This window comes from Pipra filicauda, unplaced genomic scaffold (genome assembly GCF_003945595.2).
Source record: "Pipra filicauda isolate LSUMZ 115617 unplaced genomic scaffold, ASM394559v2 scaffold182_size1470994_pilon, whole genome shotgun sequence".
Classification (NCBI taxonomy): Eukaryota; Metazoa; Chordata; class Aves; order Passeriformes; family Pipridae; genus Pipra; species Pipra filicauda.
The window spans coordinates 1,348,246-1,372,165 of NW_024104290.1; the positions used below are offsets into that span (position 1 = coordinate 1,348,246).

The 23,920-nt window shown below is 49.4% G+C and overlaps 1 protein-coding gene across 1 annotated transcript in view; it reads right to left on the reverse strand.

Annotated features, from left to right (window-relative positions):
- The window catches only part of GRIK4 (glutamate ionotropic receptor kainate type subunit 4), a 183,795-nt gene that overhangs the window by 109,588 nt on the left and 50,287 nt on the right, over positions 1–23,920 (reverse strand). The window contains 1 exon segment of the mRNA XM_039379999.1: positions 11,269–11,400. Within this exon segment, the coding sequence (XP_039235933.1) occupies positions 11,269–11,350 (82 nt within the window). The 5' untranslated portion in view covers positions 11,351–11,400.

The following is a 23,920-nucleotide window of genomic DNA, read 5'->3' on the forward strand; positions in this document are numbered from 1 at the left end:
GCAAAGGAGCTTTCTGCTCCAAAACCAAGTCAGATCAGACCCCTTCTCCTACCCTGGGGATGCTCCTCAGTCTTGTCTTGCCGAGTTGGACAGCCACAGTGCTTGCTTTCTGCCAGGCCTGGCAGGCAGCTGTGCCACAGCATCACCTCACTGGTCATACTGGGGACTTGGAGACCCTGGACAAACCACTGCAGCCTCCCCTGGCCCTGAGAGCCCAGCTGGGGCTGGTGAGGCAGCTGGGGTGGCTGTGGCGTGGCTTTGCACAAGCCCTGCAAGACCTGTCCTTGCCAACTCAACCATTCTTTTGCTTTGTCTTGTGTGATCGTGGTACTTCTGAGCAATAAAGTGCCTCCTCCCACTGCAGCAGGGCCCCCAGTGGAAAACCAGGCCAAAAAAATTCCACGTGCCCCTGGAAGGGGGATAAACACAACAGATAATAAACACTGAAGGTCTGCAGCTGCCAAGCCATCTTGTGTGCAAGGGATGGGGAACAAAATGTCCTCAAGTGCTGGAGCCAAACAGTAGAATGGATTTCTGACACTGGGCAAATGGGAAGATGTGGGGAAGCAGCTGAGCACGACCAGAACCCACTCTGCAGGGTGAAGGAAGGGGTAAGATTAGGGACATCCTGCCCTGGGAAAATTAGAAGCCTGTCCATCAGGTCTGGTAAGAGGTGGAGGCCATCAAATGTGTGTCAAACACACACGTGCATCCACAGGCACAAATTCTGTCAGATCCTGGAGAATACAAAGGCTGCAAAAAATCAGGGTTGGGAAGAGGGTGGAATTTGTAACGAATGTGGAGATCCTCAGACAAACCCAAGCTGACACCACATCACAACTTTTCAGACTTCACTGCCCCTTGGGCTTGGCAAGGAGATCACAGAAGTTTTAAGCTCATGTAGGATGAGCCTCAGGCTACATCTCAGGCATTCATCCTGGCCTGCACCTCCATGATAGGAAACCAGGAATAATTCCAGAGGACATGGTATGTACAGACCAGCTCCACTGAGCCTGCACTGAGGTACAACAAGTGAACAGCAATCCCTCCAGCTACAAAAATATAGTATATTGGGAAGGAGAGCCCCTTCCTTGCCTTCTACCTGCTACCCCAGCTCTAACTTTCTCCCTGGACACAATTCCAGCTGCAAGAACTTTTGGAATTCAGAGAGACCAGGACATGCCCAGGAAAAGAGATGAAAATACAGGGTGGGCAGACTCTGTCAGGCAATGGCTCAGCTCTGCCTGTAGCCAGATTTATTAGCCCTCCTGACAACAAGAACCAGGCTACCAAAGATGTAATATTTACAGAAGACAGTTTCCTTTGAACAGATAGGAGCATAATCCAGACAGGTTACCCAGTCTGATGCTGGCTTCCTGCATCCCAGCTGAGCCTCCCAGCCCACCCAAGACTTGGAGTTGATTTCTCTCTCCAAACTGTCAGAAAACAGCTTGAAAACTCTCAAATCCTCCAAGTAAGGAACATAAAATATTCTGAAGCCTCAGTTACACGACTAAGAGGAAAATCAGGAAAACCAAGCCCCCCTCCCTCTTTGTGCTTTAGCCCTTTGCACCAGATGCTCCCCTCTCAGCCAGGTGCCCTTTCCTGCATGTTGGAACCTCCCAGGCTCAGGTACCAGCTCCAGCAGCCAAGGGCAGAGTCCCCCAGTGCTGAAAGGACTGCTCAGCACTGAGAGCAGATCCTTTGCCTCCACGGGCAATTTTAGAAGCATCTGGAGCAGTTATGCTTTCCTGGCTGTCACTGGAGAGAGAGATGGGTCAGAAACGCATCTGAGGTGACAGGTGACATCTGCACTGAGCCGGGGTGGCAGCTGAAGTCAGCTCAAAGTACCCAGTGGCTCCCCTGCAGCAGCCCTGCTCTTGCAGAGGCAGGTAATCAGTGGCCATTAATAATTACTAGGCTCTCTCTTCATGCTGAAATTGCAGCCCTCAAGATTGCCAGCACTCTCTCCCTCCTAACTGCAGCAAGAGTCTGTCCCTGTGCATCACTCCTTTCCAGTGCTCCAGGAGAGGTTCTGAGTACACTGATTTACTCCAGGAAGGATTAAATACCACGTGGCCCTGTGCTAGAAACGCTGCCCAGGGCCACGTGGTGCCCAGAACAGGGATCACCTCTCCAGAAGAAAGTGATGCCCTCTGTTAGGTGGTACCACTCCCACTCTGCCTGCAGGAGAAAAGAGCTACCCAAGAAACCTGAACCATGATCAAACCACTTAGCAGTGAATAAGATCCTCATGAAAGTACAAAGCACTCATGGGGGCAAACTTTGCTCCTGTGGCTCCATTCTAGAGGATGATGGCACAGCTGGTCCTTCCCCTTCATCACATCCACGTACCCCCCCAGACCGAGTTTTCCTTCAGGAACCCTTGCAGCAGATTAAAACTCAGTTTATTAAATAAGGCAGTACTCTAACAAGGGTAATCCACTGATAATTTCACTCATTTAAACCCCATTTTATCTCAACCAAGTAGGCTTATTTCCATTTAACAATCTTAATTCTTTTAGCACTTCCCAGCTCCCAAATTGGCTTCGACAGCAGCATTGACATTCAGCCACCACTTTCACATTGAGTTCCATTTAGTCTCTCCAAGCCCCTACAGTGTCTGGAGGTGCAAGAGGAATTCATTAGTGATGTCTTTGGGAAAATGAGCCTTCCCTCCCTGCAGCCTTTGCACATCCACAGCCCCTCATTTGGCAGGGGTCAAGTCAGGGCTGGGATAAGCTGCTCCTCCACTCAGATCCCCCCCCCTGCTCCCTTCTAACCCCACCTCTGTGCTGACACATCTGCCTCCTCTGCTTTTCTGGGCACTGAACCTGGCATGGCATTTTTACCTGTGGCCCACAGAGCTCCCTCCCTGCCCCCAGCCTTGCACATCCCTCCTGCAGGGCCAGCCCCCAAAGCCCTGTGCTCCCTGCCCTGCCATGAGCTCCCATCTCTCAGCTCTTCCTCGTTTCAGGAACTCCCTCCAACCAGGTGTTTCACCTTCTGCTCTCAGTTCTCCCCCATTCTCTCCCCTCCAGAATGACACCCCAGAGGAGGGCTCTGGGGTATGATGCCACCCTAAGGTGCCATTATCCTCCTGGGCGCCTTTCCCAGTGACAAAACACAGGCTGAGGGCACCCATTTTTCCTGCCTGCCCACATCTGTTTCGGGCATGGATTGTGCCCTGGGTGTTGCCCTTCTCTCCCACTGCTCCCCTTCCCACAGCTCCCTGCTTTTCCCAGCCAACACCCCACAGAAAAGCAAAATTCCTTCTTTCAAGTTCCTCCCTTTTTCCTCAGCACTTTTTTCCTCAGCAGGTTCAGCCTCATCACAGCGAGGTCTCTCTGAGGGAGGAGATGAACACAAAGCTGGGAGCAAGGCAAGAGCCCTCACCAGGATCTGTCCCCCCTGCTTTGTCAGCAGGTTGTTCTCCGCTTCTGGGATTGGGACTTTTCCAAATGCTGTAGGTTCCTAACACCTGGATATCAAGAGCAAGAGCTTCTGAACCCAAGCCAGGCCAATTTGGGCCTTTTAGCTTTACAGGGGTGTGTTTATTTTACACTGAGCCAGAAGCAATTAGCTGCAGAGGGGGCACTTGAGATAAGTGCCCTTTTAGGTCAAAAGCACCTATTCTGGGAAGGTTGCCCAAGAGCCCTGCAGTGCCTAATGCCAGGCAAGAGGGCTTTAACACCTCACTGAGCTCAGCATCATCCTGGAGAGCTCCTGAGCTTGCAGTCCACCCATCCACAGAACAAGGACAAGGGGATGTGCCAAGAGCTACACAGCAGGAGAGCACGGAATGAGCCTCTGAGCACGAGGCAGATCTGCTTCGAGCAGGAAGAAACCTGCACTCCCAGAGTGGGGATCTCAGCTCTGCTCCAGCAGACTGGAGCTGGAGTGCCTTGCTGCCTTCCTCCTCCCATCTGTCATCCTCCACCTTCCCTGCTCAGACAGGCTGGAACGGCTCACAGGTAACAAACCCAGCTTTATCTCAGCTTACCTTTAGAAACGTGGGCCACTGCCTTAAATCTGCCAGGCAGTCCTCCCCCTCACTTCCTGAAAAGGACCTTCAAATCACATTACAGAACTGCAGGTATGCAATTCCCTAAAAGAAAGCCACGTGTCCCTCGGCCAGGCACCCACAGGTGCCCCATCCTCAGACCTGCTCCTGCCTGGATGGAGGACCTGCTTCCCCTGTGTGCTCATCCCAATTTCCTAACTCAGCCCAGCTCCTGTCCACATCCCAAAATTCCATTCAGGCGGCTCCTCCCACGCAGGTGAATTGGTCTGTGGGGAAGGATGGAGTATTGCTGACGCTGGCACCGAGTTCCCAGGTGCTCTGGGCTGCCAGGGCTTTGCAGTGGGACAGCACTCGCTCCAGCAAGGCTGTTTAATTCAGGCTTATTTCTGCAGCAAAGTCAAGCTCAGCAGAGGCTGTGTGAAATCCATCCTTCCCCAGCTGCCCACACGGATAGCCAAGGGCGAGGGGCTGGGCAGCAGGAATCTGTAATGCACACTAATGCACAATCCCATCTCACGCCGCACTGGAGCTTTCTGCAGAAATTCCAGCTTTTGCTGAAATTGGCTCAGAGCTGGAATTAATTTTGGCAGCTGTTTAGGCAGGGAACCAAGGATCTTTCATTCATGTAATTGACTTTTTTTATTCATATATATATATATATATATGAAAAAATAATGAAAGAAATTGCGGAGTAGCTCTTGCTGTGACTGGGCTTTATCCCCACTGAAACAAAAAGCTCTGCATTAAAAATGGCTCAGCGGTTAAATACACAAAGTGCTGCCCAGGGGCAACAACAGGATTCAGATGTAAAACAAGTTTCATGACTTTCAGATCCTGATCCCTGGCTTTGGGAGAATCTTTAATATTCAGGAGCAAATGTCAAAAAACAGACATCTGATACAAAACTCTGGATATGCACCTATCCATGTCCATCCTCTGCCCTGTCCTGGTGGGCAAATAACTCTCAATAAACAAGAAAATGAAGAGATAGAGTGTTGATTTGCTGCTTAAGCACCACAGCTCTTTTCCATAACTACCAGCTGGCTTCCCCATCCAGATGCTCTGCACACAAAGATCTATATCTATCTAATATGCATGTGGATATATAATGAATCAAAACAAAGCTTAAAGGTCTCTGGGGATGTATAATCTAACCTGCCTCTCGGACATTAATGAACAGGAACACATCAGTAAAAATAACTCAGCCACAGAGGTGCAAAACACGCCAAGAGATGGTCTGTCTCACTGAATCCTCCTCTCTCCTCACTCCATGCCCTAAAATATAAATCTGCTGATTATTTATTATTCATATTATTATACTGCTGGGTTCCTTAGCTGTGGACCAGGAGCTCATTATGTTTTATGTGGCAAAACTGCAGCCTGGAGAGACGCTCAGCCCTCCCACACTGCTCTGCCACGCGAGGCAAGGGGCACTGCTGTGCTGCATGGGGTGTGCCTGGCACGTGCCACACACACCTTCCCCTGGCACAGCATTGTCACTGGCAGGGCAGGTCACCCCACTCTGCACCAAACCCCTCTTTCCTCCATGAATTTTCCCCCAGAGCACGTGGCTCGGTCCATTTTTAAGCCAAACACACTCAACCTCGATCACATGCAATTCCTGGAGAAACCCCTACAGTGAGAGAAACCATCAAACCCTCCCTTTTTTAGTGCCCAGTGCTGCCAGTGTTCCAAACAGGCCCCTCAAACCCAGAGCAGAACAAAGCAGAGGGTGCAGGACTTGGACATTCCTGAAGCTCAGCCCGGCTCCCACTCCCTCTCTCCCAGGGCTCCTGCCTTGGAAGCACTCGCTTTCCTCCCGCAGTTTTCACTCACACTTCCCTGGTGCTAACCAGCCTCCTGCCTCTGCAGGCAGAGAGGATGCTGAGCACATCTCCCAGGGAGATTTGCATCCATGGATTTAGCGGGAATGGCGTGCAAAGCCCTGCCTGGACACAGCGACCGCGCTCTGCCACACCCCAACCTCGGAGCCTGAACGCTCTGCCCCGGTGTCCTGCAGCAAAGACATTCAGGGAAACGCTCATTTCAGAGAAGGACGAGTTAGAGAAGAGACCTCAGCAGTCACCAGCCCCTCTTTGAACAGCTTCAGTTCCCTTTTCCTAAAAAACCCCCAGCTTTTATCCTTGAAGTAGCCTCTGTGAGCGAGTTGCTTGTACAAGATCCCTCAGGACAGGGAAGGTCTGGCAGGGAGCCACTCTTCCCAGGGTGTAACACAGCAATTCCTGGGAGAACTGCAAAGAATCAAAGGGTAAAACTTGCCCAGAGAAGCTGGGGATGCCCCATCTCTGCAACCTGATCTAGTGAGTGTGGCATCTCTGCCCATGGAAAGAGAGGATCTGTAAAGTCCTTTCCGACCCAAACCATTCTGTGATTCATTGTAAGTCTAGACAAGGCTTTGCTGAAAGGACCTGGCATCTATATGGGTGGCTTTTTTAGAAATAAAGATTTATGCACATAACTCAAAACCCATAAATAAGATATCACTCTCCCAGCAGAATAATCAAAATAAAATTAAAAGGGCAAACAGCAAATGAATATTGTATTTTTCTCTGCCTGTCACCATTCCTCAGCAGCAAATGAGAAATAACTGTGAATCTGCTTCACCTTAATGAACTTAACTGGGTCTTTTCAATATGGGGAAAAATATTAACATTTTATTCCAGTAGCTGCATCCTCCTCCTCCTCTAGCCAGGCTGTGATTATCACAGTCCAAACACAAAGGGACTTGAAAATGTACATCCAAGGAGTGCTGCTGCCCCTCAGGTGGGTACAGCCTCGGGCACGGGGCCCTGCAGCCCACAATGGTTTCTTTTTAAGGCTTATTTTTAATCCTTTAAAAACAGGTTCACACACGGGGCAGCCAGATAATCACACATGTCTCAGTGCCCTGCCTTGTTTTCTGGGAAACAAAGACCCCTCTGGTCTTTGCTGCCTTCTGATGAGGGCTCATCACTGTGCCCCCACACCCAGGCAGCACCCAACACCCCTGCTCTGACAAACCCCACCCCAACCAGAGCTTGGCTTTCCTCAGCACTAATCCTCATTACAAGAGGAAAGGTTTTCCAGCAACAGCACCACCATGTGAGACTCGGGGATGGTTTCTCTGCTTCGAGCTGATCTCGGCAGCCTCCTGGGTTCAAAGCCAGGGAGAGGCCATTTCCCTGCTGGGCAACAGCAAATCCATGGGCAGTTTATTCCAGCTGCATCCACAAAGGGCTTGGATAAGGCAGAAAGCAGCACTGCACGTGGAAGGGGGCTTGTGCTTTGCCTCTCTGGGTTAAATGTGCTTCTCCCACTTCCAGCAGGAGAGAAGTGGAGTTTCCAGCCGTGTCAGGCAGCTGGGAATGGGATGTGGGGAGATGGGGGTCACACAAGCCAACCTGCCACAAAGCCACAGCTCTCCCTGCCCGCAGCAAAAGGCACAGCTCTGCTTCCCCCCACCTCGGGAGGAAGCTTTTGTAGCTGCCCAGCAGCACCTTCCTGTCACAGCATCCCGGGGACTGTGGCTGCACCTCATCCCAGTGTCACCATCACCCTTTCAAATGTTAATGCTGAATAACAGAATCACACACTGCCTTGTGGGATCTTCCCTGCAGCGCCTGCAGGAGAATTATGGATATCCTCTGGGAGCTGGGGAAGCTGAACTAAACGCTCCACGATTCTGGTCGTTGCCATTATCGTTCATTTTTTGCCTCGCACGTTTTTAGTGCTTCTCCCTCCAAGCTCCAGCCCTGCAGCTCAGACACGCCAGTGTACAAACTGCATAGGACAGGGCAGCTCTGGGGCCCTTATTTCATAGAAAAAGTGGTTTAGTGTATCATAAGCACCTCAAGAGGGTAATTTAACAGGGATTCAAGGCCACACAAACTCTGCTACCCAGGTGTCTGACAGAGGAATAGGGAGAGAATGTCTCCACTCTGCCTCTTCCCAGCTACTTCAGCAGGCACAGCTAAATTCCAGTGCTTTCCCACAACTCCACATGCTCTGGGGGATCCCAAGAACATTTTTCTTGACATGAAAAGCTCAGAGAATTGGGATTGTTCAGCCTGGGGAAGGGAAGGCTTCAGGGTGATCTAATTGCAGCCTTGCAATGCCTGAAGGGAGACAAAAGAAAGATGGAGAGGGACTATTGACGAGGACCTGGAGTGACAGGACAAGGGGGAATGGCTTCCCACTGGCAGAGAGGACATTCAGATGGGATATTGGGAAGAAATCCTTCCCTGGGAGGGTGGTCAGGCCCTGGCACAGGTTGCCCAGAGAAACTGTGGCTGCCCCATCCCTGGAAGTGTCCAAGGCCAGGTTGGAGCAACCTGGGCTAGTGGAAGGTGTCCCTGCCCATGGCAGGGGGTTGGAATGAGATGATCTTTCGGGTCCCTTCCAACCCAAACCATTCCATGATCACAGTTCCACGAGCAGATGCAGGAGACTCACAGCCCTTTTGGCATTCCAGAATTTTGGAAACATGCCTAGAAACAAGGACAAACGTCCCAGGCTGGCACTTCTAGTGACACCTGAGCATCAGTTTGGATTCATGGAGGCTTTGACCACAAACTGCTTCTCTGGTGGATGAAACCCCAAAGCACTGGGACAGCGTCCACCAGCTGAGCCAGGAGTGGATGGGGTAGAAAAACAGCAAGTCTCACCCCAAAAAATACCCTTAATGCCAGAGCTGTGTCTTGCTTGTTGTATAAAGTTCGCAAAGCTGGGAGGCAGAGGCAGGGAAGGGATTTACAGAGCCAGTTACAGACAGGAGCACTTTAAAGAGCTACAGGAGGCCTTGCAAGGATTTTGCCAGTAGATCATCTGTCAGTGCTGCTAGTTAGGGCAATGCCATGGATAAACTACAACTTTGGCTTGTATATGAATTTTAAATGAGCTGTTAGCACACCCAATGAATCCAGCCAGAGAATGCCAATTTAGGGCCCTGACTGTCTGCTCTGCGAGACCAAGTAAATAACTCAGTAAATAACTCAGGCAAATTTCCTGACACTTTACTGAGCATGAGTGAACAAACAGAAAACAAACCCAGGATTAATTCTACAGGCATTGTGTGCTGCAGGAAAGCAGGGCTGGGGGAGATGCCTTTCTCCAGCTTTTGGTGGGGTTGGATGCAACACAACACGTTCAAGGGCACACCTTGGGCAAGCACAAACTACTGGGGTCTTAAGATATTTTGGGAGGCTCTTTCCAGAGCTCCAGGATGTCTCAAGGCAGTTCCTTACACACCTCCTGGAGCTCTTAAAACTGCTCAGAACATGTTCATCCCTGCCTGCTTCCTCATACCCTGAGCACAACCAACTTCTGAGCATCTGTGGAGATGATGCTTCACCAAGACAAGACCAGGTGAGCTGAGTGACAAACAAAAGACACTCCTAGGAGAACATCCCCATTTTGGATAAAGCTTTTAGAGCTGTTTTTTCCCCCACAGAGGTCTCTAGAACAAGGAGGCTTTCTGCAGGACTGGAGCAGAAGGGAACACACAGAAAAGAGGCTGAAAAAACAGTTTGCACTGATGTTTTTTTTCCTGTGTGTGTCAAGGAGAGAAATCAAGTAAAGACAGCCTCGTTATATGCATCCAAAGGCACAGGGAAGGTCACCCTGTAGCCAGTGCTCTGCTCCCTTTTCCTGCCCAGATGATGCCTCTAAAGCTCACTGCAATGCAACACTCACTGTGGGCACCATCCAGGCCAGCAAAAATTCACCGTGTGCTCAAAGATGAGGCAATCTGCTGCCTAGGAACTCCACTGGGAAATTCCAGGGCCAAGATCCACCCAAAACCCCAAAAAGCAGCAGCAGGGAAGCTCAGGGCTTGGTTCACAAGCCAAGTGCCCCTGACTCAGCACCGCTGTGTTTGCTCCTGCCTGGAAGGCAAGTGCTGCAGGGAAAAATCTCTTCTTCCTGGTGAAGAAGCCACCAGGACATTGCCCATGTCCACCTCCCATGACTGACCATCTAACTGTGCACTTCAGCAACCAGATGGCTTTGAGGATTGTTTTAAACATTAGCTTACATTTTCTTTGACTATTTAAATGTTCATTCTGGTCTGTTTTTTCCTTTCCTGTGCAGAGCCCTGATTTATGTTGCTAGATCCCCACACCTCCCTGCCTTGCCAGAAGCATGCATTTGGGAATGATTTCAGGGCCGCCAGTAATATTTCCCCCCCTCTTTTTATTTTCTGCTTTATTTTTATTAACTTTTTTGTTGGAGACGCCGTAAAAACCAAACTGTGTCTCGAAGAAACAACACTCATCAAACCCCCAACAAGTCCACATGGAGAACCCCTGAGTGCACAGACTCCTCCCTTGCCAGATCTCTGAGCTGCTTCGTGCTCCACCAGCAGAGGGGAGAGGTAATTTCACTTCAGGTGTCACCTGTGAAAGGTGCAAATGGGGGACAGGAATAGATTTGCTTCTTATCTGCAGCAAAGAGTTAATAAAGCCAGCTGGGAGCTCCAGAGAGAGCAGCCTGGAGAAGCAGTTTCCCTTCTAAGCAACAGAGCCAGGTGTCAATACTTTGAGGCAAGTTTCATTACAAGCTTTCTGGATGCATTTCTGTCTCCTAATCCTGCACAGGCAGCGAGGGAAGATGATGGTGCCTCTGCCTGAAGACTGTTTAATACAACCCAAAGCAGACCAAATGCACAGGATTTTCTTACATATGGAGAAATCTGAGTTTTTTAATGCCCTCGTGGCATCGCTTAACCGGGGGCAGTTTGGGCTCAAAAAACTCCTTGCTCATCAACAGAGGACAAATACATTTGTGACAGAAAACTGTTTCATTTTATGTGGAGCTTAGGGGGTTAGGACACGGCACAGGGGGCAAGCTGAATTCCTCAGTGTGTCTTTGAGGAGCGGCCTTCAATTTATACAACACGAGATTCCCATCAGGCAACGTTAACACCACGAAAATCAACGCTAAAGCGCATAAACTCACCACAAACCCAATTTCATTTACAACAGGGAGGAGAGAACGTTTCCAAAATGCAGGTGGGACATTTGCAAGTGGAAGGAGAGAACATTTCCAAAAATGCAGGTGGGACATTTGCAAGTGGAAGGAGAGAACATTTCCAAAATGCAGGTGGGAGCTCAGCAAACGAGTCGACCCCACCTGAACAGGGAGCACCCCTCCGAGGCAGGGAAGCCTCCACAGCATTCCCTGCTCCAAGAATTCCTACACAAAGTGGATGGCATTGAAACACAAGTCAGAGCAAGGTCTGTACTCACCAATCCTCAGGGAATGGGGGCTGGCAGAGATCCTCATCAGCCACAGCAGAAGGAGCACCAGAGGCGCCAAGACACGGGGCATCTTCCATAAATCCTCATGGAGCCCTTTGGTGGTCTGGGCATGACATAACTCTGCAGAGACACAACACACACGGCCCTGTGAGCACCTCTGCTCCCCCAGCAGCCCCTCACAGAAGGGTGGCACTGCCCCCCCAGCTTGCCAAGCACTTGGGGACAAAGAATCTATTTAGCAAAGCTCTTTACGGACCATGAATTATTCAGGAATTGGAATCAAACCGGGCAAAGAGCTTCTAACAACAGCAACGACAACAAAAATATAAATGAAATTGAAAAGAAACACAAGGAAAAGTCCAAATATTTCATCTTGGCATTTTTAGCATTTCAGCAAAAACAAGTGGAAATCAATATTGAGTCACATCTCTAACTTCTATTCTCGCCCACCTCCCCCTTTTTTTTCCACTCAGAGCAGCCTGAAACTCAAAATATAAAACTGGCTTCTGGTTTTAGGGTGGGACAAAACATTTCCATACCAAGACATAATGTGAGGAATGAGTGTAGGCACAGACAGAGTCACTTTGGCCTCACCAAACTAAAAATCAATTCTTGGTAATGCTCCTGCCCCAATGACAGTCACACCCTCCTTCCCTCCTTTTTAGGAACAAAAGGATTCAGCACAAAACCAAGATCAGGATCATCTTTTTTTCCACCCCACCATATAGAGGTCTAAGTTCCAAAGTCAAAACACCATCAAAATGAAGAGCAGAAGGCAGAGAATCCACAGATTTATCACCAGCACAGATATTGGCACTGGCTGTCCCAGAGCAGACTCCCACAGCACAGTTCAACAAAAATGTAACATATTCCATTTTAAACAGCTACATGGAGGGTTGAGTTTTACTTTGTAGAAAAAATGGTTGTCTCTGGAGTTGATAAAATTATCTCCACAGGCAGCAATGTCCTTAAATGCTGACTTTGAGTGTTTCATCTGTTACCTTATCTCTCCCTTCTCCAATTTTCTGGCAAACATTCTCACACTATTCCATTTGTCTAATTCTTGGGCCAAATATTAAAGTCCTGACACAGGCAAAGTCTTTAATCTGCCTTTGAAGTTACCAGGAGTTTTGTCCGAAAAAAAAAGATGTAGCTTTTTACTTGCAATTTTTCAATTAATCTATTTTTAGATTACATTTAGACTTCCTCCAGCTTATCTCAGCAGTCTCCATAGGGACTATCCCTTTTTACAGACAGGAAACACTGAGACATGGCCACAGAAATAAAGACAATACAGGGAGCACTGGGACACCTCCACTCCTTGGGGTTTGATCATTTTCTGGATCACGTTTCCCTTGGGAAGCTCCCACCAGCAGCGCTGCCTTCTGCATCCCAATCCTCTCTGTTCCAGGAAATTGAGGGATCCATGCTCAAATGTCAGCTGCACACTGGAAGGGCATCCTGATTTCAGTGTGCTCAACCCACTTTTAAAAAGCAGAAACTCCTCCAAACCGCCTGGAAATCATCAACCACCCCTGAGAAGGGCAATGGCAATTTTCTCCTTTTTCTTTTTTTTTTTTTTTTTTTTAAGTGGGAGTTACAGAGTAATTCCTGAGGAGGAAAAGCCCTAAAAGGTTAAGCACACGGGAAATTGGTTCCTTGGAAGCGTTGGCAGCGGCAGAGACAGATTGTGGAGCAACATATCATTTGAGCACTTTGAAGCAGTTATTTTAAAACTTTCCAAGACACTGAGGAAAAAACAGCAGGATCAGGTCAGATTTACTCACACCAGTGGAAGTGTGAATTCCTGGCTGGGGAATTGGTGCTCGTGGCAGCTCAACTGGCAAAACATCTGGTACAGGACCTCAGACCTGTCCTGTTCCCCTAGGGTGGGGAAAGGCAGGCACAAACCCCACAGTTCCCAGAGAACTGCAGGGAAATGCCTGCCTGCCGTTTGAGGAGGATGCTGGAGTTCACATCCCCATCATTCTCTGCCAAAGCCCTGTGGAATCACTTCAAGGAGGACGTGGAAGGGCTGGAGCGTGTCCAGGGAAGGGAAGGGAGCTGGGAAGGGGCTGGAGCAGCAGGAGGGGCTGAGGGAGCTGGGGGGGCTCAGCCTGGAGAAAAGGAGGCTCAGGGGGGACCTTCTGGCTCTGCAACCCCCTGACAGGAGGGGGGAGCCGGGGGGGTCGGGCTCTGCTCCCAGGGAACAAGGGACAGGAGAGGGAAAAGCCTCCAGCCTCAGGTTGGACATCAGGAGGAATTTCCTCATGGAAAGGGTTTTCAAGTGCTGGAAGGGGCTGCCCAGGGAGGTTTGGATTCCCCACCCCTGGAGGTGTCCAATGAATGCCTGGACGTGGCACTCAGTGCCCTGGGCTGGGGTACAAGGTGGGGATGGGTCCCAGGGGGGATTGGATGATCCTGGAGGGCTTTTCCAGCCTCAGTGATTCTGTGACTCCGTGAATCACCAACCCAAAACGAGTGGTTCTCATTTTAGACTCCGCAAAGACGAACTGCACAAGGTCTGGGAAAAGGTCCTGTGACTTCCAGCTCTGAGGGACAGACCCCAAGGCCCCCTGTCCTGTTTGCAGCCGGGTTTGGTGAGGAGCTGAATGCAGAGGTTTCCAGGGAAGCAGCAGCTGCCTGTGCACCACCAGCTCAGAGTTAACAGAAAGCTAAATAATAAATACAGGGCACCTGCTGGGCTCTGCTCCACGAGCAGCAGGGCTGTAATTACCTAGAACATGGAGCACAGGGGGATGCTGCCTCCACCTAACGCATTCCCCACTGCTCCAAACGGCTTCCCAGCACTTGGATGTTTGAGCACGAGCCCTGGGAACAGCTGGGAGTGAGAGAAACACACCTTGGGCTTTGCCAGACAGCAGAACCACGCAGGCTCCTACGAGCAGTGCCCACGGACCATCTGGCTGATGGAGGGGCTTGGAAAATACCTGGGGAGTGCAACACCAGGGTGCTCCCCCATCACACCACACCTGCACTGCTGAGCAGCGGGGACAGAGGCTGGGATCCAAGATTTGGGATGAGAGGGGAAGGGGAGAGAGGATTTTTTCCCTCCTAGCCCAGCAGCAAGGCTTCTGCTCTTGAAGGTGTTCCTTCACCTGCCCAGTCCCCACATTTCACCTGCCTCCTCCTCTCTAAATTCAGGCATGAAAGGGTGGTAAACACAGATCACTGTAAAGTAATTTTTGCCTTGCTCACCTTCCCAAGCAGCTTTTGCATCCTTGCAGCTGCAAGGTGCACGTCTGGGTGCCTCTCACCTCCCCAGGAGAAGCCATAAAACATCCCTCCTGCCCAGGTGCACCAAGGAACTGTAGCTGCAACTGGGATTCCAGTGCAGGCAGTCAAGATTTAGGATAAGAGGAAAAGGAGAGAGGGGATTTTTCCCTCCTAGCCCAGCAGCAAGGCTTCTGCTCTTGAAGGTGTTCCTTCACCTGCCCAGTCCCCACATTTCACCTGCCTCCTCCTCTCTAAATTCAGACACAAAACGCAGTTCAAACCCTTCACTATAAAGTGATTTTTGCCTTGCTCACCTTCCCAGCAGCTTTTGCATCCTTACAGCTGCAAGGTGCACGTCTGGGTGCCTCTCACCTCCCCAGGAGAAGCCATAAAACATCCCTCCTGCCCAGGTGCACCAGGGACTCAGAGGTACAACTTTGGGTATTGACTCCAGTGCAGCCCAAAATTCTGCACAGAGAGAGAGGGAAGATAACTGTCCTTCAGAGAAGGAAGCCAAGAAAACACTTAAGAGGCAAGGATATATAGCAACTTGCTGCACTAAGCCTTGTGCATGTGAAGATGACTTATCCCAAACTCATCCTCGGCACAGTTGGCTGAAAATAAATCAAAGCAACTTCCTCTGCTGAAGTTCCCACCAAGAACATGTCACAGCCTGTACATTTACAGCTCCTGCTGTAATGGCTCCTCTTTACTGTACTGACAGCATGCTATGATAGCCTGGTTGATGGACAGCTGTTTATGGAGCACTCTCAATCTGCTACCCCCAGAAGGAGTGGGATGCTTGGAAAAGAGTTTGCTGGGTCCTTGAGGGTGGTGGGTGCATTGCTGAGGAGCTGGTGGATCATGAGCTGACCCCTGGCTGCCCTCTTTGCAGCACGAGTACAGAATTCTTTCTCTGTTAAGCCCCTTTTTTCATCTCTAGCTCGGAAAATTCAAGAGAATAAAATAAATCAGGGCTATCCTGAAGAGTTTTGCGTTCTCTCTGGAGATAAAAGTCTCTAAATACCAAGCAGAATTATGGACGATTTGCTTCTCGGAGGGAGCAACTTGCTTCTGAAACTACTTATGCATTTTTAATGACTGTGTGAGATGGTGCTGCTCTTCACTGCTATCACCACAGCGTCCTGGTATGTGGAGATTTTTGCAGAAAAATTCGTAGACAGTGGAGCAAAAGCCAAAAGGCAGAAGAAAATGTTAAATCACGCCAAAGAAAAACCACCCTCCTCAAGCTGCCATGCTGATAATGAAGAGTCCCTGAAAAGCAGCCACCTCCCTACTTGTTCCCTCTGCCCAGCCTGCCAAGGACACTCAAGGAAATCCAAGTACATTGTTATTTCATAGAATCACAGGATGGTTTGGGCTGAGAAGGACCCTAAGGATCATCTCATTCCACCCCCTACACCATGGCAGGGATGCCTTCCACTAGTCCAACCTGGCCTTGGACCCTTCCAAGGATGGGGCAGCCACAGCTTCTCTGGGCAAAATCTCCAAAAACCCCATCACCCTGCAGAATGTGACCATCACCTGCCGAATTTCCCCCCAGCTCTGCCACATCTGGCCCGGGAGATGGGCTGCAATCCCAGCAGGACAGGGCACAGCATCTCCAGCTTGCACTGGGAAGGCAGCGCCAGGACCAGGCTTTCCAAAAAAAACCTCCCGTGTGCGTGCTTTATCCCGATGCAAACCCTCTGGAGAAACCACAAACACCCTTTTAAAAACTTGGCAGCGGCTTCTCCAGGCGCTGGGGAGAGGCAGAGCTTTACCCCCAACACGAGTTTGGGGTGCTGACGGATCTTTCCGTGCAGCCCGAGGAGTGGTGAGAAAACGCAGCTCTGGCAGAGCTGGAGTAAAAATCCTCCCAGCTGAGCCAGCAAACTGAACAGCTGCAGAGCAGCCAGGAATTCGGGAAAAACTGCCGGCAAACATCAACACAACAACTTTAACAGGGCCTTTTTCAGTCTTTCCACGACGGGCAAAGAGAGCTATTTGCCTTTTGCAAAGCCTCATCTGCGAGAGCTATTTGCCTTTTGCAAAGAGAGGCTCGAATTTAAATGGAGCAGACAAGAGGGAAAGAAACCTGGAAAAAAAAAAAAACAACATTTCAACAAGTGACTGTTGCTGGGCTCCAGAAAAGTGCCTGTGTGTGTCTCAGAGGGAGGGGAGGGACTGCATTGCCAGCCTGCCCCGGGGATACAGAGCTGGAAGTTCAATTAAACTGAAAAAATCACTCCGTTTAAAGCCACGAACAATATGTTTTCCTCTGCAAGATGCATAATTAGCATGGGTAAATCATTACCACGAGGTATTGTTGCAGTCAGAGCCTCGGTGAGACCGAGGGGAAGAAGGATCGACATTTGTAGAGAGAACCAAGAGCTCGGATTGCAATGGTGAATTTGAAAATGAAAGAAAGAAAGATTAAAATAAGATTTGAATGGCGTGTAAACCCCTTCAGGCTGGAGGGACTGGCCAACTCCCTGCTTTTGAGGGCTGGAAGAATCACCCCTTGGGACAAGGCTCCTTGCACAGCTTCTGGAAGCTGCCAGCACTAAAAAAGAATAGTTAACAATAGGAAGCAGAGCTCTGTTCCAGTCTGGCAATTTCTATGTTCCTATAAAAACTGTGTCTCGTCTTGGATTTCATCAGCATTAAAGAGCCTTGCTTTTACCTCCAGCCACCACGACTCTCCTCTGCTCCCCTTGGCAGGGGTGAGCTGATGCAAGGGGGGAGAGGCACCAGTGGCATCTCCCTTCCCCGGGGGGATAAAAGGAGCTCCAGCTTCCCCTCACACCACAGCTCTGCTCCGTGAGGGTCATTCAGTTCACACCAGAGCAGGTGAGATTCAAAGGCAAGGTGATATTAGTGATAAACATCTGCTCAGCTGACATATAAAATGGATTTATTTATTTTTTTTTTAATTCTCCTAGCTGGGCTCTTTTATCCCTCTCTTCTTCTTTTTTTTTTTTTCCCCCTCTCCCTCCACCCTTCGTGACTTCCAGAAAAAGCAGCAAGAAACTTCAAGGAGAAAAGAATTCTGGAGGCAGTGAAGCAGAAGGACAAATGTATTCCTGACATTTCTCGTTCCCGTGGATTATTTTCTTTAACTTTCCTCTCTCCACTCTCTTTTCTCACCCCCTTTCAATCCTCCCCAGAATTAGCAAAGCCTGATCAACTTCTCCTATCACTGCTCAGAGATAAAAGAGCTGTGTACCCATCCTAATTCCTCACACGAGCTGCACAGAGACTCTCCTATCTCAAAGTTAGATTTTCCCCAGCATTATCAGCCACAGCCCTGTGAGCACAAGGAGACTTCAGTTCCAGGCTGAGTCACAGGACATCTTTATTCAATTTTCCTCTCCTCTGCGGGTTTATCACACGACCCATCAGGCCCTCCCAGGGTCACTCAATACTTGAAATGCCTGTTGGCACAGCCAAGTGAATTATGAGTGTGAAAACCCCACCAGCCCCCTCATCACACTCACAAAAGTCCCATTACAGCATCGACTCGGCAGCATTAAAACTCATTTACTCCCTTTATCCCGGGAATGGGGTTAAACTGGTGCCCTGCAAGGGAATTTACAGCCCTGGCAAACCCCTCTGGGCACACAGAAGGTGCTGCTGCCCCCTGATTTCTGCCCTGCCTCCCTTGAGGCACAGCAAAGCCCTCAGTGAGGGAATTCCCGTGAGAAAACAGACACCAAGGCGCAGAAAATGATGGATGCAGGGAGCAGAACACCCCAAGGTGTGGGGCTGTTGGGTGTAACCCTGCCTAGCAGAGCCTCCTGAGCTGTGTTGCTTCAGCAGGGATGACCAAGAGGATGCTCCATCCCTCTGCCAGGAATTCCCGCTCCTGGAAGCAGCAAAACACCAGTTTTGCCCGTGGCCTCATCCCCCTCCGGCTCAGCACAGCTTCTGAGTGATGATTTTACACCACACCCAGAGCCAAGGATGGGGACACAACACCCAGGGGGAATCACAGGACCAGTCCCCTGCCAAACCATCCCAGCACATCCCTCCTGACATCACCATCCAGAACCTCCCTGGCTGCCACAATCCACCTCTCACTGAGCTAAAAAAAAAACCACCAAGAAAAACTTAAGACCATGTGGGGATTTTCTCCCTCCCCGGTGCCCACAATTTATTTTTATTAACAAACAATAGCAGTTAAAAGCACTGTGGTCTCCCACAGCGAGGACTGTGTGAGACACACTTTAATTGGCTTGAAGCTGTTATCTTAAAGGCAAAATCACCACCAGGCTGGGGGAAGAGGAGAGGCTGGAGGTGGAAGGGGAAAGGCAGGATTTCTTCCAGCTCTCATTAAACAGGGGGCCAGAGTTGTCCACACCAGCACTGCTCCTCTGATCTGAGAGCTGGATGTCGTGATCTTTAACCATTTTAAGCACACTGATAAAAATAATTACAAGGCTGTTTAGCTTGGATAAAGTTGCTGGGCAGGTTTGACTCCAAATCAACTAAAAAAAAAAAAAAAGCAGCAAGAAGAGCTTTGTTTGCCTGCCCACACCTGGCGTGCACAGAACCCTCAGTGTGCAGCTGTGCCCCAGCTGTTTTCCCCATTTCAAAAAGCTCTCCTATCAAAAATGATGGCACATTTATTCAGCAGAATAAATAGCTCCTGCTCACCCTGTGGGTCATCACTGGCATTAAACCACCCCTGGAGAGGGACAGAGCAGACATTGCACTCCATGCCCTGTGCAGCCAAGGACAAGGGAGTGGTTTGGGAAGGGGAAATTCAAAGTGGTGGCCCTGGGGACACCCCTTGGTGAGCAGACTCTCAGCTGCAAAGAAACCTGGATAAATGAAAACAGCCAGAGCCTTTCCTTCTTAAAAAGCATCACCAGGAAAAAGGCTTTAAACCAGCAATCGTCTTACATTGAGAAATAGGTAAAAATTGAGTGTGGGAGTCTGAGTTTTGTTCCAACAGGGAACAAACCACTGTGGCTTTGGTTCCTGGATGTTCCAGAGCAGCTGTGGCTGCCCCATCCCTGGAAGTGTCCAGTGTTGGACAGGGCTTGGAGCAACCTGGGCTGGTGGAAGGTGACCCTGCCCATGGCAGGGATGGTCTCTCAGGTCCCTTCCAACCCGAAGCATTCTGTGATTTTATGACTCACTGCTTCAAAACTGCTTCAAAAAAACTCCCTTTCCCTGAACTCTCCTTACACTCCTTGAATAACCTTTCACCACAGAAAAGGGAGCTGCTCAGAAAACCATTTTCCCCTCTTCAAAAGCAATGATTTTTTTTTTTTCCCCCCAGTTCTGCCACACTTCTTCACAGTTCTGTTCTGATAAGTATATACACTTTTGGAAATCTGCTCTCAGCCACTTGGCTCGCAGTAATTCAACCTTCAAGACACGCAGTCTTGCAAAAATACCAACTTTTTTCCTCTTTTGAAGGAGACCTTCAGGTTTTTAGGCAGTTTTTCCCCCCACCCCTGCAAAGAGTGATATTTTTCCACAAAAGTCTGCTTTCATCAGCAATGCTTTGATGGAAAATTTTCAGCTCTCACAGAAGAAAAGAAGCCTAAGGAGCACGAAGCCCTATTTGCTGTTAGTGAAGAATTACTGCCACCATCGAGCCTCTTTACACATGAAGGAAGTTCTAAAATATGAATCGGATCTGTGAACATCTCACAGGTCTAGAGGGAGAAAAAGCTCTTAAATGCATCAACCTGATCTCTGGGCTACAGAAAGAAGATTAATCTATTTATTTAACTTAGAGGCCCTGGCAGATTCAAGAGGGAAAAGAAAGGAAAACAAAGCAGCCTCCACCAAATCAACCTGAAAGAAGTGGTTTATGGCCAAAAAGCTAGTTTTGCTTCTTTTTATAGCTGCCAAAACTGTAAGTGAAACAAATAGATTAATCTCCCATCTACCCAAAGAACATTTTGATCCATACAAGGTCAAAAAGCCTGTACTCTGAGGCTGGGAAGAGGCAATTTGTGAATGGTTGAGGATGATGTTTGTATATTTTAATGGAGCAGGAATTGTTGGGGGTGCATTTGGATGACAGCAAGCATATGCATTCGAAAGGAGGTGGGAAACAGGACAGATGCCAAGCTGAAAATAAGAACAAGAAAGCACAGGGGTGATAAGCTTGGGGGCAGAGGAGAACAGCCTGCACAAGAGAGCAAGGAAACCTGCAAAACTTAAAGGTAGAGAAGGAAAACACAGGGGTTGGGAGATGCTCACACGTGCAGCAGTAGAGCCACACACAGCAACCAGAAGCAAAAGAGCAATGGAGGGGCCTGCAGCAAGAAAGAGTCTTGCACAGGAAAGCAGAATCAAAGTCCAGATTGGTGTGTGATGATGGATTTAAAGGCATCCATTTGCATGAGAGGAGCTTTTAATCCTGCTTGCAGCAAAGGTGACAAAAAGAAAGAATGTTTCAGCCCAGAGAGCTCGTGTTTGATTAACTTTTAACACCAGAGAGCCCCAATGAGGTGGGCAGGGCTCCTGTGCCACCCAGGTGAGACACCCAAAACCCAGCAGGCTGGAGGAGAGGGGGCAGCTCTGGCACTTGTCCTCTCCTTGTTGTAACCAAATCCCACATCAAGGAGCAGCAAAGCGAGGGGAGTCCTGGCCACGGGGCAAATACCAGCCAGAGAAATGCAAGTTTTTTGGGGGTGTATTTGCTAACCCCCCTCCCTGCAGAGGTCACTGCAGAGGGTGTGAGCCCAGGGGAATGGGATTTGCCTTTAATCCAATATATCCTAAAAAAGGGAACTCAGCCCTCACCCTCCTGGCTCAGCAGGAGGAGCATCCTTGGAGCAGTGATGGAGAAAGGACAGAAGAGAGACAATGTTGGCCAACAAAAGGAAATTTCTTACCATGCCTGTCATACCTCACCGGGCGGAGGACCAGACAAATCTTCACACACACATCCCTGGCACAAAACTGCTCAGCTTTTCCCCTCAGAACAGCACAGAAAATTCAGGCAGAGACATGACTTCTCTCCTCAGTCTTGGCTCTGGCGTCTCTCAGTTTCTCACCACGCTCCTCTCTCTGTCTCGTGGCCTTTCATGTATTTATTTAAGGCTTGGAGAGCCTTTTGCATAACAGGGAATATGGGCAGCCTGCCTGGTGATACAAGAAGTGCTTTGGAACAAAGCACCACTCGAGTTTCATAAGCCTCAAGATAACAGCTCTGTGCCTGCTTTATCCTTTGTTTCTCAAATATCTGGCCACTTTACATAGACAGTTCCTGGACAGCTCCAGACTTCACACATGGTCCTGCTGCCTCACCATTTCTCCCTTCAGCAAGCCAAAAGCCCTCTCCCTGCAGAGAGACCTTGCCCAGAGTCACTCCTGCAAGAGATCCAAGCCCTTCTACACTAAAGGCCAGCAGAGATCTCCAGAAGTGCTGATGGGACTTGCACTGCCATGAAAACTACCCTTAGGAAAGCCCTGAGTAAAACCCCACACCCAGCAAAGGTTTTCACCACAGATTTTGAGCAGCCTGGTCTGTAGAAGGTGTCCCTGCCCGTGGCAGGGGTGGAACAAGATGATCTTTAAGGTCCCTTCCAACCCAAAACATTCTGTAATTCAAACGGAGCCTGAATTTTACCATCCCTGTGACAAGTCAAGCACGGGATAAACCTCACAGACACTTAGGGAGACTTCACTCCACTCTTACTCCCACCTGCAGTGTGATGCAAGACGAAGAGGGACACCACAGATGTGGACTTTCTCCGGGGGTTCAACGTGCAGCAAGCAAAGATCACTTGGCTTCGTTAGCAAAGTGCAACACGGAGCCCCACGGAGGCACAGGGTGTTGCCTCAGCACAAACCCCAAATTTATTCACTGAGCGAATTCATTCTGACCACCTTGCCTTTCTGCTGCTCCAAGTCAGAGCGAATTCATTCTGACCACCTTGCCTTTCTGCTGCTCCAAGTCAGCCATAATCAGGCTGTCTGAGCTCTTGACTTAGCAGCGTTCTCCAAACTGCTCCCCGAGCACTCATCCTCATCAGCCACATCCAATTTCCAAACTGAGCAAGGAGCAGCCCTTTCCAGAGCTGCCTTTGCACTTGTTCTCATCACTGGCTTAACATCAATTCTGCTTAAATGAGAAAAGTACAAAGGGACTAAGTTATGCCCACGCTGAGCACTCTGAAAACCCTCATCACATCATTCTCTTCCAGTTATATCATAAATTGTCCTCATTAACCAGGCTTAGCCCAAGTTTATTGGTTGCATCTTGACCCATAATCCATTCAAACCCCAGCACCACATTCTAATGGAGCTGTTAACCCTAAAGCCCAAATTCACAGCCTGTCTGGCCAGATGAGCCAACAGGACTCAGACATCTGACATCCTGAATTTGCTCCTTCTGATCCAGATACTTCTGGTTTGGTCTCAATAACAAGAGAAAACAAGGCTTACACAGCTGAGCTTTCAATGCCCATTGAAGTGCCCATCACTAATCAATCTGGAACCTGAGGGCCAGTTCCCAGTCAAATTTCATGGGGATGCAGGCTCATAAAGCTCTTTATTTCTATGAGTTTCACAAAATAATAGTCTAGTAAAAGGAGAGAAAGATTTCTGCACACAGGGAAAGACTGCAAGTTTAGCTCAACTCCCATTAGGCACCAATGAATCCACAAGGGAAAGATGTTATGCATGCCCTAAATGGAGGGAAAATCATCAATTAGAGCTTATTGAACTCAGCCACGAGGCATAAACCACACTGCAGGCTGCCTTAACTCCCCAGCTCGCAGCAACCACTTGGGTTTTCTCCCCCCACCCTCTGGAATCCACTTCAGCTCAGAGACACTCTGGGCACAGGAAGTTCTGAGTGGTTGTGATTCAGCACAACTCATTTGGAACCAGTTTTTTGAGCCCAGCAGGCTTCCAGCTATTCCAGCTGCCCAGCAGCCATCAGCCCAGCTGATTGTTGCTAACTGCTGTCAAATGGCAGCCTGGCAGCCTCTGAGTCTTATCCTGCCCCAAAAGTAAAGCTATTCATGCTAAAACTTCACATTATTCCTTCCCAAAGGTAGTTTCCATACTGCTGGTGGGAGAGGGATGGACAACACTGAGGGGTTTGAAGGTGGGGGAAGGCAGTCACTCATCAGCCCCCTGGACTGAGCTGGAGCAGCTCTTCCTCCCCTCCATCCTCAGCGTGCTCTGCCAGAATTAAATCACCAACATTAGGGCTGAGATGGTGTGCAGACACTGTTATTAACAGAACAAGGGCGGCCTGGTGTGTGCAAATAGAGCCTTAAATTAAAAACAAAACCAACTGCCATTGTTCCTGGGGTAGGAACAGTCCCTGCCCCGGAGTCTTGTGGCTCCCTGACCCACCACTCCACTCAGAGAGCTCTTCTGCCCTTTTGTGGTGACAGGCACACAGGAAAGGCTCTTCCAC